Below are 14,408 nucleotides of genomic sequence, written 5' to 3'. Positions count from 1 at the left end.
CATGAGAATCCAAAGTGGACCGTCACATTGCCAGCCATCTTACTTGGTCTCAGGGCAGCCGTCAAGCCGGATATCAAAGCCTCTAGTGCAGAGTTAGTTTTTGGTACATCTTTGAGATTACCTGCAGATCTCTGCACGGATACACCCGGTCAGCTCTCATCAACATACACATACGTACAACAGCTCAGAGAGCGTATGAATAGTATCAAACCATGCAAAACATCACCTCATGGTCAATCCAAAATTTATGTGCATCCTCAACTGCAAACTTGCTCACATGTGTTTCTTCGAATTGACAAGATCACACCACCTTTGACACAACCATATACTGGACCCCATGAAGTGATTTCTCGTAATGAAAAAAATATCACTTTAAATATAAATGGGAGAAAGACCTGTGTTTCACTTGACAGAGTGAAACCCGCATTTATCTTTAGCGATGTCTGTGTGGAACTTGACAAAAACAAGCTCGAAGAAAAGAAAAATGACACTGTGCCAGTACAACCATATGTCACTAGGTCTGGCAGAAAAGTCAAATTCAGTCCTAGGCTGATAACCGAAATTAATTTTGTTTCGAATTGTGCATCATAATATTTTTTTGCATCTTGTATTTCATGCATCTCATTTATATTATGCATCCGATATATATTTTGTACAGCTTATTGAATTTTCTGCATTTAATTGTACATTTTGCATCATATTTTTTTTTAAGTGTATACTTATTGCACATGATTTCCTGCATCATTGTATTATGTCTTGCACATCTATTATTCTGCATCTTATGAATAATTTTTTGTATCACATTTTCATTTTGTATCTCATTTATCGTTCTCTCACCATGTTCCTTCACTGGGGGGAAACTCATGTGGTGAGATTCGATTTGTATTTTATCTCACAGATGGCGGCACTTGTAAAGCCGACGCCATTGGATTGTCACGCGGGAAATCGCAAGAGAAGCGATCAAACCATCAAGAGCTTAACATGTCGCTCCGTAGATTTTTTATTTCGTCTTATGTTTCGTGTTGTAAATAAATAATTATTTTAAGAAATTAATCAATTATCCTGAATCCATCATTTTATCCAAATCACACAACCTCATAACCCAAAGATGTCTTAACTAATGTTTTAATTTGTAATAATAGAAATGAATAGTTGTTCGAAACTGTTTTGTTCATTGGCAGATAAAGACATACGGTGCAACTCCTCCAGAAGCAGTCGGCCAATCACGCCGTCATAAAGCGCTGTCGTGAGGCATATTACGCACTGTCGGAAAACAGTCGTACTGCTTTTCTTATTGGTGAATGGACGGCGTGTTGCGCTGGATGATTCACGTTGCATGCAGCACAGAAAACCTGCTTCTTTAGGTGACAGAGCCTGAGCCACGTCTGGTTTTACAGGAAGGGGGGGGGGGGAAGACAGAACCCACTTTTTTTTTTTAACCTGCAGAAAATAACTTTCGGGTACTTTTATGGTAGGGGTTATTTAAGTATTACGTCAGCATCGATGGGGGATTTCCAATTTGCTGACTTGTGATGCCGGGGGTGGGGGGTTAGATGATGCTTACGTCATCAACCACCCTTTATAAAAATATGAAATATTCTTAATGCCGTCTTACTCGGTGCGTGAAAAAAGGAATAAAACTTTTCACTAGTTTGTGGGTACCTGAACTAACGTTCTTTCTATTGAGTTCCCTACAGAGCCACAGTAGTGGTCTCCAAATACTTAGCGGATGCAAGTGATCTGGGAATTTGTCGCAGACCACTTAAGTGCTCTGTGCCATTCAAGTGATTATGCCGCGGATCACTTAAGTAATCTGGGAATGTGCCGCGGATGACTTGAGTGATGTAGCACTGCCCTGGTGGCTGCACCAATGCTTTAAAACTGTGTCACATGTCACTCAAGAGATCTCTAAATGTGACACTTGGTTCAATTTCACAAAATTAGGTTTGAGAAGGACAGGCCATATTATAACCCCAGTGCCACATTTGGTCTGCACAAGCCAAATGTTTACTGCGGTCAAGGATTACCAAAGGCTCAGAGGTAGGGTTGCAATGAATTTCTTGAGTAATTTTGAGTTTTTAGCCTTCAAATAGCATTGAAATTGACAGAAAGTGATTATAATAACATATGAAGGTATTTTCTTTTGAAATTTTAATTCTTTTAAAAAATATCTTTGCATTAAAAAATAAATTTTTGATCGTCTGTGGGGGGGACCACGAGCCCCCAACCCAGATTCCACCCCTGTGCGTCTCTGATCTCACCAATATGCGTTAGGAGGAAGGGGGCAGAGCGCTGACGAAATTTTGCTGATGGGAAGGGTCAGTTTTGCTGACTTTTTCTTCCAAGGAGGGGATCAAAAATGGCTAAAAATTTGCTGACCATATTTAAACAGCCCCTTATTTTAAAGCATATGTACTCAACCCATGTCCTAAATACGACCTGCCTCAAGTGGCCCCGGAACACTTACAAATAAATTGAGTGGCTCGCTGCACATTTCCAGATCACTCAAGTGGGTCTCGGCGAATTCTCATTTCAATTGAGTGACCCGAGGCGAATTTTCCAATCACTCAAGTGGCCCGCTGCACATTTCCAGATCACACAACCTGCGGTGCTGTTCTAGATCACTTAATCAAGTGGCCCGTGACACGTTTTTAAATCAATGAAGTCAACCCACACTCTTCAAAAGGTTGAGTTAAGTTGAAATGTGCTGCGAGTCATTCAGATGGTCTGAAAGTGTGTCGCGCGCCGCTTCAGTCATCTGGAAATGTGCCACAAATCACTTGAATGATCTGATTATGGGACATGCACTTGGTTGAAGGGTTGCAGAGAAGAGCTACGTGTGTCCTTGTCACACGGGGCTTGAGTTATAAAGAGACTTCATTTTTTGAATACGTATGAACGCAGGTGTCGAGGAGATATGATCGAAGTGTTCAAAATTTTCAATGGGATGGATACACCGCCAATCAACTGCTTTTACAAAGGGACACCAATATCGATTGGTGAGGGACAATGCAAGGCTATTGTGTCGCAGGGAATTTTTCTCTAATAGGGTTGTTAATAAATGGAATAGCTTACGCCCGGAGGTAGTAAATTGTAACACAATTGACACTCTCAAAAAGAAATATGATAAACATGTTGGGGTAAATCAAAAAGCTATCCTTACTTAGAATCAGACAACCATAAGTATTCTTTATGGGCATTGTATAATATTTTATCACGCGTATATATTGTTTATAGTTTTTGTTAATTGTATTTTCAATTGGGTTGCTGTTTTTTTTTTTAAATATATGACATCCATATTTTTATGGGCATCTTTTTATCAGCCACCTCGTCGGGCATTTTGCCTGTTGCAGCGTTGTATTTGTATAACCTGTCTTTTTTTATTCTTTTTTTCACTGTATTTGTGTTTTATAATCTGATAAAGTTGAAATTTCAAATGAGCATGAAAAATTTACCATTACAAATTAATGACATCAATTTCTCAATGTGCAAACATAGCAAATATTAATTTTTATGTACCCAAGTCATGATACGAGTGCGGTTTTACCTGGTTGGTCTGTTGCCAAGTAATTATTATGTATTAATGAACCTTGGACAAATCGTATGATCCCCTGGGTTAATATCAGAATGCAGTGTGTATTTGTGTTCTGTATTTGTCGTGTTAATTAAATATCAATTAATACTGAATCAATTTCCTTTGTAAGGTCTTACATTTTTATGATGTTTGCTTTTGACATTTTATAGGTTTCTTGGACCCATGCTCTACGACAAATTGTTATCAATTGCTATAAATATCATGGGCGAGAAGATTTACTCCCCGCTTTTACAAGTGATGAAGAAAAAGAGAAGACAAAGTGTCTCTTGCAAAATCAGAATACTTCCATTGATTCAGGTTTAGCATCTCAGGGTGTAAGCTGTTGTTTTTTTCCTCAGTTTATCAAAATGTTCATATAAAAATTCACACATTGATATTAGATATCCCGTACCTAACATGATTTTGAAAATTTTGTTTAAAATTCCAAGGTCTTTTTAAATTTTTTTAAATAATGAAATGAAATATTTTTAAGTAAAAGTCATTTAGAATTAAAAGTCCAAAATGGAAAGCCAGTGGAAACCAGAGACTTCAGAGTGAGTCCTTCCCGTCTAAGGGGACAATGGATTAGAATACCAGACAGAGAGTCACTTGTTATATGTGTGGAGCGGAAGGCCATATAGCAAGGTTTTGCAAGAGATCAGCAGAAGCCATTGAGCAGGGCCCAGGCGCACTCTATCCAGGCAGAAGAGGGGGACACAACTGAAGAAATCACAGTCCTAACAGCACGTATCACGGTGCCAGCAGCTTGTGTTGGTGCAAACATTGACACACCACAGACCGTGAGTTTGAAATGTGGTCAGAAGACAATAAGAGTCACAGTCGATTCTGAAGCCCAGATCTCGGTTGTTTGATTGAATTTGGTTGAATCGATGACAGTGAAGGCAAGGGGAAAGTAAGGATCAAGTCCACATTTTTTTGATGAAATCGAGATAGAACTTGAAGAGAGGATCATATCCACACGAGAGCTACTTCACAGACTTCAACATCATGAAGAACAGCTTTCTGCTGAAACACATTCGGAGAAACAAGGAGGGCTACATCAGTCTGAGATTGTTCTTATCCTTCAGGAATTGCAATACCCTGACCAAGGACTGGAGGGTCGTCCAGTAATGTCTCAGTGCAACGTAGGCTTATGCTGTCATCCTGGTTGAGCCCCAATATTTAAATGCAACGTAGGTTTATGCTGTCATCCCGGTTGAGCCACCATATTTAAATGCAACATTTGTCTTTCATTCCCTGGTTCTTTATCAATTTTATCTCAGTCATCATTGAATGCATGACAATAATAGATGGAACAAGACTTTAGTTAAAATATAATTATTTATTCTAGTGACTATTAATTATTAGTATAACATTTTAACAAACAATTGTCACAATTAGCCTTTTCTCTCAGACATTGGTGAGAGCATTCTGTTTTATTGTCTCATTGTATTGTCCAGGTATTCGCGTATTAGTTCACATTGTCCACAAGACAGTCCAAGATGTCTCAGGCACCTAGTGGTCTTCTTTACATCACGGCAGAAGACACCCCGACACCAGGTTCAGACGGTTTTGTGTCTTGAAACATGCGTTGAGGCTACAGGTCAGCCACTGCGTAGGAAACTGGAGGTGGACGTCCAAGAGTAGCCGGTCTGGCCACTCATCAATCTGTAGGCGACGGGGTTGGACTATCACATTAAGCCAAGTGATGAGACGGGTGTGGTGCTAAAGGCACACCTTTCCAAAATTTAGCACATTGTTTTAACTAGGAGACAATCTGGCTCACACCTCAACAGGGCGTGACGCCTTAGTAATAAAGACAGGAAGTTAGTCGGAAGATGTAGTAGTTCATGCAGATCTCTGTCTGGTTTTTATACAGAAGCTACCCACAATGCTTCATGAAAGAACCAATCACAAGATTGAAGGTGCGGTATTGAGCTTCCGTCTAATTTACATGACCTCATGAGAGGAAAAGGAAATATTGTAAAAAATATAACACAGAATCTGGCAACCAAACACAACAAATTGGAGATCTGGCCAGGATCCACAACTCTTAGGCCTATTGCACATTGTATAAGCTCATGACATTATAGACAGTGAGATGGTCCTAGGACCCACCAACGGCATAGAGGTAAAACACTTTGCAGAACATTTACATTATATTGCACAATTAATTAGATATTTGAGTTTGATGACGACTATAAAGATGATGACACTGCGCCATTTTGTTGTGTCATCAACAAGTGTCAGATGCGCACGAGTGATAAATTGGAAAAGTGTGTGCATAGTGTTGTATTGTTGTGTTCAATATGTCGAAAGTTATACTGAACAAAGACCATTCGCGGACATAAATTTTTTTTTTTTTTTTTCATTTGAAGAAAACTGCTGCTGAATCATACTGATTACTTCGAGAAGCTTATGGTGAACATTCTCCATTGCAAGATACGTGTGAATGAAGGTTTCAGTGTTTCAAAAGTGGCGACTTCGTTGTTGCAGACAAGGAACATGGAAAACCGCCAAAAAAAAAAAGATGTGGAATTAGAAGCATTGTTGGACAAAAATGATACTACACAGACACAAAAACAACTCGCAGAGCAATTGGGCGTTAGTCAACAAGCTGTTTCCAATCGCAATGCCCCACGACAATGTGAAAGCCTCCTTGACAATGTTCAATGGTCAATGTGCAATGCTCCATCACATACGGCAAAAGCGGCACGTTGGAAGCACTCAGCTGGAAGTTCTACCCTATGCGGCTTGCTCACCAAACTTGGCTCCTTCCGATTACCACTTGTTTGTATTGATGGGTCACGCACTTTCTGGGCAGTGCTTTGGTTCGTATGAAGATGTGAAAAAATAGCTTGATGAATAGTTTGCAGCAAAAAGGGAAGATTTTTACTGGCGTGGTATTCACAAATTTCAGGAAAGATGGGGGAAATGTATAACAAGCAATGGAGCATATTTTGAATAAAGCATTTTTTATCATTCTTCCGAATTTAACGTGTTTGTTTTGAAAAAAAATCTGCATTTCATACTTGTTCACCTGGTAAATATAGATGACAATGTACAAACTGAACCTGACACGACAGGTATTGACGCCCCCATTGAAAATTTCAGGGAAGGTCAAAAAAGAACAAGAATCTTGTCATTTCAGATGAACACAGTATGGGGTGAAATTTTATACAGATGCTGTTTAAACCTAAATATTTAGTAATTATAGAGTAAATAATGAGTATTATTTTATATGTACATTTAAATTAATTAGTTTATTTTCAAGTGATTTATTTTTATTATACTTTTAGTTGATTTATGAAATGTTTTCGTTTACATATTTACACCTGATAATATTTACACAATACAAACGGGAATGCTGGTAGAGAAAATGTGGCCTGTGCATGGCAAGACACAGACACGTGCGTCGGTGAGTAGGACAACATCAACCATCAACAAACTGAGCCAGACGCCTTTTACTCCCGATTTGTATTGTGATCCAACCAGCAGAAAATAGACTAATAATTATACAAGCTGGAAAGATACGCCAGCGCCATCATGTAGGCAGCACTACAGTACCCCCCTCGCAGTCCGAAGGACGAGGACAGAAGAGAAAAAGAAATTATATTTTAAAAGTCACGTGCTTTGATGAACGTAGACTGTTTTCCCAAATATTTCTGCTGGTCGTTGTCTTTTTCAGGATGCTTTTCGGAACAAGGGATGAAGTTTTTGGCACGGATGCATCTGTCTTTTTGTTGGTTGGCTGAGGCACACAATTTCACAAATCGTCTAGATCAGATACAATAACTATCAGGGGTGCAAGTGCCCCTCATCCATTTTGGAGCAGCAAATTTCATTTTTGGAGCAGAAATTTTGAAAATGGAGCAGAACTAAAAACAAACTATATCTGCAATATAAGGAGTAATTTTTCTGTGAAATGCCATAAGTTTTGCCAAAAATGGGTGAAAAAAATAATTCTAAATAAATTTTTCTGAATTATCTTATGTCACTATCAAAACATGCATAACTGAAACAGGGGTGCAAGTGCCCCTCATCCATTTTGGAGCAGAAACTTTCATTTTTGGAGCAGAAATTTTGAAAATGGAGCAGAACTAAACACGAACTGTATCTGCAATATAAGGAGTAATTTTTCCATGAAATGCCAAAAGTTTTGCCAAAAATGGTTGGAACGAATAAATTCAAAATAAATTTACTTCACAAATTAAAGCCTATTTAAAATTTTTCTGAAGTATCTTATATGTCACTATTAAAAACTGAATTACAGAAATGACGAATAAAAATTATTAGACTCTTTTTAGATTAAGCACCATGCATACTGAAAACCTAGACAGCAAGAATTTCTGCTGCTTGAACACCAAAATCTTAATCATCCTGATATGGCAAAAAAAGTGCATATAGAATATAATAAGGGTTTCCGTGAAAAAAGCTAGCTTCTCACAGAATTTAAAGAAATGATTAAATTTAAAAGCGAAATGCAAAAAATGAGAAAAATATAAATACCTTATTTGCTTAAACAATTTCTCAACATAATAGCATGTTAATAAATTAAAAATGTTTTTTTTCTGCTGTTTTTCTCAGCCTGAATCCTGTTACAATATTTTCTATACGAATCACGAGTCGCTTTAAGAAGAGTTCAGCATCTCAATGACAAATTTTTTCGAATTTTTTCATGCCCTTGAACATAAGATTTTGTGTGTCTTATTCTTTTAAAGCATTAGAGGGACAGATTTTTCACTTTTCAAGAAGACTTTTGTTAACACTGAACTCTCTTTCACTGTCTGCATTACCATGTGCTAAAGATAAAAAAGCCTTCATAAAAACTGGCAAAATTTTGAACTTCGTGCTGCTTTCAAGGTTACAAAGTTTGAATATGTCTGCCCAATATCTATCTATTCTCTGAACTGATTTCACTTCTTGTAATTCTTCGCATTGTGGTGTAACGCATCCATCACTCATAATTGATAGTTCTGTGGGCGATACATCCTAGCAATACGTGAAAGAGTAATGTACAGCAATGAAGGAAAGAGAGTGTGAAAAACAAGAGAGGATGCAAATATTTCATTCTCTCCAACATGTTTTGGAAAGGTAGGACATTTATATATAATTGGTATCTCACAGAAGTTATGTATATATAAAAAATGAGCATGCTCCTAGTATAAACTCCTTCCTTTGACTATTGTTAAGAGCATGCCTGTCCCCCACCAATGCAGGGGCGAACCGTACGGCCATATTGGGCACCGCTCTAGGAGAGGTGCCAAATGGAGTTGAAAGGGTGAAAAAAGCTTTGTCGACCAAAAAAACATGGCCAGTAGCACCAAAAATAGGTTCTGCATGGATAGATTTTTTTCCTCGAGTCGGGCCCTGTTTGCCAAATCCGGATTTTCGCGATGTGAAATTGTCACGATCGGCAACCGCCGACGATAACCACACGACTGCATAGTGGCTAGACGACAGAACTATGAATATTTTAGCTGGAGTTTTTACAGATCCCGTTTTTTCCCAACGATCTCCGAAAAATTTCGGTAATTTAAATGAGTAAACCAATGGCCCTTTTCGATTCTTCGCAAAGGCACGGGTGCAATCTTGCGGGAAATAAAGAGAATTTAAGCCGTAGATACGCTGTCTTTGAACGCAGGTTTGTAGCGGAGAAATTACCGTTATTTTCAGTATATAACCCGCAGGAGAAAAAACGCTCTTCTAAATCGGAAAATTTCAGCATATTCATTCAGGGACTTTGATAGCCCCTCGGGTTATATGGGACCATTATTGGACTACTTCAAAGTTACGGGATGACGCAATTGTGGTAGATGGTGGGAAGTAAAAAAAATTGAAGTTTTTCTCCCCCCCCCCCCCCGTATCTTTTCCCTTGTCTCGGAAAGAATGCGTCCCATGAACAAAATTTTCACGCTTCTTTTCCTAAATTCCGGGTATTTGACGCACTACAGTGCATTAGCGGTACCTCCGCGAACCACAAACAAGAATTAGCTCAAATGCGCAGGGATTCGGCGCACCATGTAGCAAGAGAACCATTTCAGCGCAGTTTGGCGCAGCTCTTGCACCCCCTGAACTATTGACCATAGGAATTTCTGCTGCTTGCAGTGGGGGATTTTTTTTTTTAACGGAAATCGTCTCACATTTGCGAACTAAAGTAGGTGGACTACAGCAGTGGTGTTATCAACATTTTTTTTTAAATACACACATAAAATTTAACACATACACAAAATTGGCATCTATATGGCTCCGAGGGACAACTGTCCTTTCAGGAAGCTTGTGGCCCGGGTAAATATCTTTTGTTCAAGTGAAAGGCTCGGTCATACATAAAACCAATGAGTAATAACATTGGATGTTGTAGAAACTTTGGCATTGTAAAGTGGCACCACAACAACAATAAACAAAATGGCGTTGTGATCAAGATCACATATTTTTCCAGTCTATGGAAAGTGAAAATATCACAGATTTTAACCAACCGTGTATGGTTGTGAAAGGTAAGAAGAGAATATAACAAATCTATTATAAAATTACACAAATACTAATATATAACATGTTTAAAAATTAACAGATAGAGGTGGGTTCGGCAGATTCCCCGGGGTTCAACAACAGTTTAACAACTATTGTTAAAACTTTTTTTTTCAAACCAAGCACAACTCGGGTCCATCGCCATGGGTATACTAGTGAGTATATCCACTCACTAGGTAGTATCACTACTAGTGAGTTGTGACGGAAGTTTAAGTATGTGTACCTAACAGTCTGAGTGCATATCTAGTGTCATGTTTTTGAATTTTCAATGCTGCCATCTGTGAATGAAGTGTAATGATTTAAGATTTTATCTCTGAAGATTTAGTCTCTCTGTGGCGAGACTTTTTAACTGGGAGATTGGCTTGCATTCGCACGTTGAAGTTGGAACTGAACCACGGTAAACCAACTCCAGTCGAAACACCACTGTGGTGATGGTGGAGCTCAAATACCCTGTGATGCAAGTCACTATGACCACTCGCCCACCACATCGCTATTTTTACAACTGTCGGTCATCTCACCTTTAGCCAATGGATATACTGTAAAAAAAAGGTAAAAGTGGTGCATGCATCGGCTTATTGTATCCAATGGCTATAGATGAGATAATCTTCAGTGATATCATGAGCTTTGTGCGGGGAGAAGAAGGGGCCTCACAAAAATGGGAACTAATTGAAGTTTTTGAAAATTTTCCAGGTGGGGCCTCAGAAAAATCAATTGGTCCGGGGGCTCATGACACTCTTAAGACATCCCTGAGCATCACCTAAAGTTTTCACTGTCATTGTGAAAAGAACTTTTTTTCCTTGGATGATGAGGTTGTTAAGACTGGTGGAATTTGTGGTCATGTGGTGAATTAAGATATGTTGGAGTCTGAACTTTCTATGAAGCAGTGTTTTAATCTTTTTATGGAGATGTTTTCTTTGGAGTTCACCCAAGAGAGTAATATTGGTCTGATCATTTCATGACTGAGTACGAACCTTCCTATAGAACTTGAAAAAGAGTACTCTCAGTTTTTCTGGAAGTACAAATATACCTCAACAGGTGTTTAGAGCTGTGCAAATAAAAATGTGTGGTGTAGAGCCGAAGAGCCCTGTCTAGGAATCGAGACCCCCCCCCCCCTCTGTTAATCCCTCCTCCTTAAGACTGAAATTGCTCTCATTTTTCTTAAAAAATGTGTTACTTGCAAAAACAAAGGCTTTGGAAAAAGGAATTCCCAATAATCCAAGTTTCGAGACAAAAGGCCCCTTTACACTAATAATTATTATAATGCAACATTGAAAATGAATACTCATGAAATATATGTATGAATAAAAGTTAATAAAAATTTTCATGAACTTTCATATAGCTCTTTAATTCGAACCTCTTTAATACTCTTAATTTTAATTTCATGCTTGAATATTTCTAGACAATATATGCTCAGCCTCTCACTGCACACTATGCTCCAACAGTGGTACAGACAATAAATAATGCAGATGGAACAGTGTCACTTATTCATGTGGACCCTAACAGTGCTGTTGTTACTCTTCCAGATGGAACACAAGCACAACTTCGAACAGTCAGTGCAGTAAGTTTAATTACTATATTTTTATTATTGAATGTACCAAACAGCTAATAATGTCTACAAAATTTAATATTTTTCTTTCAGTCACGTAATTATTCTGATATTTATAGATATGTCTTCACAGTTATGACAAATAAAATAATTTTAAAGAACAGAACTGTGATCATTTTGGAGTTATAAATGTGTCCCTATTCACAGGCAAGAGCAGGGTGGATTGTAAATTAATTGCTAATTGGTACCTCACCATCACAAAATTTATTTGAGAAGAGAGGGGGGGGGGCATGATTTCAAGTGATCTGAGTTCCAGGTTAGATTTTTTTCGATAGAAGTCCTGAACATGATATTGATTTCCCAAGTATTTACACTTGGTAAACGCTAATACCCATAAATGCTAATAACCCATAATTTGGGTGCAAAATTCAAATGTGTTAGCTATTTGTCAGTATATTTAAATATTCAGTAGAAAAAATGTAACGGGAAAAATACGGCAATTGAAAATATTCATTAACCAAAATTATGTAATACTAGTTATCATATCATGGGAGCATTTCCAAATAATTATTAGATGAAAATAACCAGGGTCGCAACTAGATGCTTGGTCACCCGGGGCAAGTGCACATTTTGGTGCCCTCTTGTAATGTTAAAGGTAAGGTTTTAGAATGAAATTTATGCCCCTTCTGGTCCAGCACCCAGGGCACGAGACCTGCCTGCTCCCTCCTAGTTGTGGCCCTGAAAATAATAATATACAGGGTTCGTACGGTGCTTAAAAAGTCATTAATTTTCATTTCCTTTTTAAGGCCCCTTAAAATCCTTCCAGCTGTTTCTAAAGAAAAGTCAACTTTTCCCCCCACCCTGAAATATTTCTGAAATATTTACTGCTAAGGTTGATGATGAAAGTAAGTTCCTGGAAAAAAGAAGGAAAAAGAAAACAAGGCATGTCTGGGTGGCGGGGAAGAGATTTCTTTATAGGGATTTCAAGGCCACCCTGTAGAGGGTGGGAACAGCTCTGCCGACAACCAGCGCAGCTAAGAGATTAACAGCACCTCACACCCTTTTCTTATATGCTGAGAAAAACAGGAAAAGAAGATTGTTGCGCTGTCAAAAAAATTGACAATGAAATTGAAATAAAGAAGTTAGCTAAGTTCTAACTATCATTCCTGCCAGAAAATGATGCTACTACCAGTGGTGGGAACTCTGCACCAAAATTAACATAACCAAAATTAGCACTTGTTTTCTTTTTTGGAAACTCCTCGAAATACTTTTATACCCGCCTTTTATGTAAGTTAGGCTTGGATTATACTATAAAAGTTTGATAAAATCTCTTTCATAAAACTTGAAAAATTCTACCAATGAAGCTCATAGATTACATTTATGCAAATGCAACTGATAATCTTATTGCTTGAAATTTCGAAATTTTAAAAAAGCTCTTTTAAAAACTTATAGTGTAATCCCGGCCTTAGTGCAGTGTTTCTCGACCGCAGTACCACGAGTAATTAGCAGTTTCATTTTTTCTTATTCATTTTCCTTTGGTTCTGTGCTTGACCTGGCCTTCGACTCACAAAAATGAAGGAAACCGGGCCGCGGGCTTGAAAAGGTTGAGAACCACTGCCTTAGAGGAGAAAGAGAAATACTTATATTTCTCCTCTATAGTGTGTACAGTGACGCGCTCAGTGCATTAAATTCCCAGATTTTCGGAAAAGGTCACAAAAAAAAGTTTTGTTTTCGCATGCCACGAAACTATTATTTCCCAGAGAGCGTGTTATTCCTCCGTACTTCATCACCACCTTTCCTCCCATCTTCCATAGTGGCACTTAGAATTACCTGGGAAAATAATTTTTAAGAGTAATTTTACTCCTCTCCAAAATTTGAAGGAGAGGTATTTAAAATTTTTTTATTAATATTATTAATTTTTTTTTTATTTTTTTAAGTGGTATTTTTTATCTTATAAAAAGAAAGTTCAGCAAAATTTGAAAGATTATTTTCAGTCCTCTACAAAATTTGGAGGAGTGAAATTGAATTTAGATGCATATTGGATTCTCCCAGTAAGTTCCCGCTCTTGATTTTTTCCCCGAAAATTGGATTGTGGTAACTGCAGCTCCTTATTCAAATTATTGGCCCTTCATCAGTGATACCTCGATCATATCCTTGATACTAAAGCTGATGACGGTTTACTCTAATCCGGTGTGTCTCAACAACTGACCATGGTTTCGTTTTCAAAAAAGAAAGGAAAAAAGTCACCACGGCAAGCAGCAGAAGTTACTATGGTCGATCGTCATTGCGTCAGATCCAGATGTTTCATGGAAAAAAATTCATTTCATGAATAAAAAAAAAGCTAGTCTGCTAAATTATGAGTGTTAATTTGCAAATTTTGCCAAATACCAAGTGTTAAATCGCCAAATAACGAGTGCTAAATCGCCACACATCGTGTTGAATGTCTTGATATTTGCTCTCTCCCATTTTGCAACAATTTCTTTCTTAGTATAACTGAAGAACAAGAAGGAAAATTTTGAAAAACTTTAATTTTAAAGAATTTGTGTATGTGTTGGTCCATTTTAAGCGAGAGGTGAATAAAGAGTTGTTGCAAATATAAATAATTTTGTAAGAAAAATCTTTGTTGTCTGTGGTTTTTTTATTATGAATAATTGGAGGGAGAATGAATATCACTTGTAGAATTTTTATAATTTATGTGATGCTGTTACGATTTATATTTTTGACTAATACTTGAAGGTTTTAGAACACTTTGGTGACGACAGA

General features: G+C 37.8%; 1 protein-coding gene across 8 annotated transcripts in view; it reads left to right on the top strand.

The window, feature by feature from the left end:
• The window catches only part of LOC149078238 (DNA-binding protein P3A2-like), a 247,483-nt gene that overhangs the window by 191,669 nt on the left and 41,406 nt on the right, over positions 1–14,408 (top strand). For all 8 annotated transcript variants that reach the window (XM_089241841.1, XM_089241842.1, XM_089241846.1 and 5 more), the window contains 2 exons: positions 3,745–3,909; positions 11,499–11,657. In XM_089241841.1, coding sequence (XP_089097967.1) covers positions 3,745–3,909; positions 11,499–11,657 — 324 coding nt within the window. The remainder of the gene's footprint in view (positions 1–3,744; positions 3,910–11,498; positions 11,658–14,408) is intronic.

The sequence above is a fragment of the Pholcus phalangioides genome, unplaced genomic scaffold, assembly GCF_987345545.1.
Source record: "Pholcus phalangioides strain wild (caught in Gottingen) unplaced genomic scaffold, Ppha-v1.0 ptg000014l_1, whole genome shotgun sequence".
NCBI classification, from domain to species: domain Eukaryota; kingdom Metazoa; phylum Arthropoda; class Arachnida; order Araneae; family Pholcidae; genus Pholcus; species Pholcus phalangioides.
The sequence above is the reverse complement of the archived record's forward strand: the minus strand, read 5'-3'. Positions and strand labels throughout refer to the sequence as shown.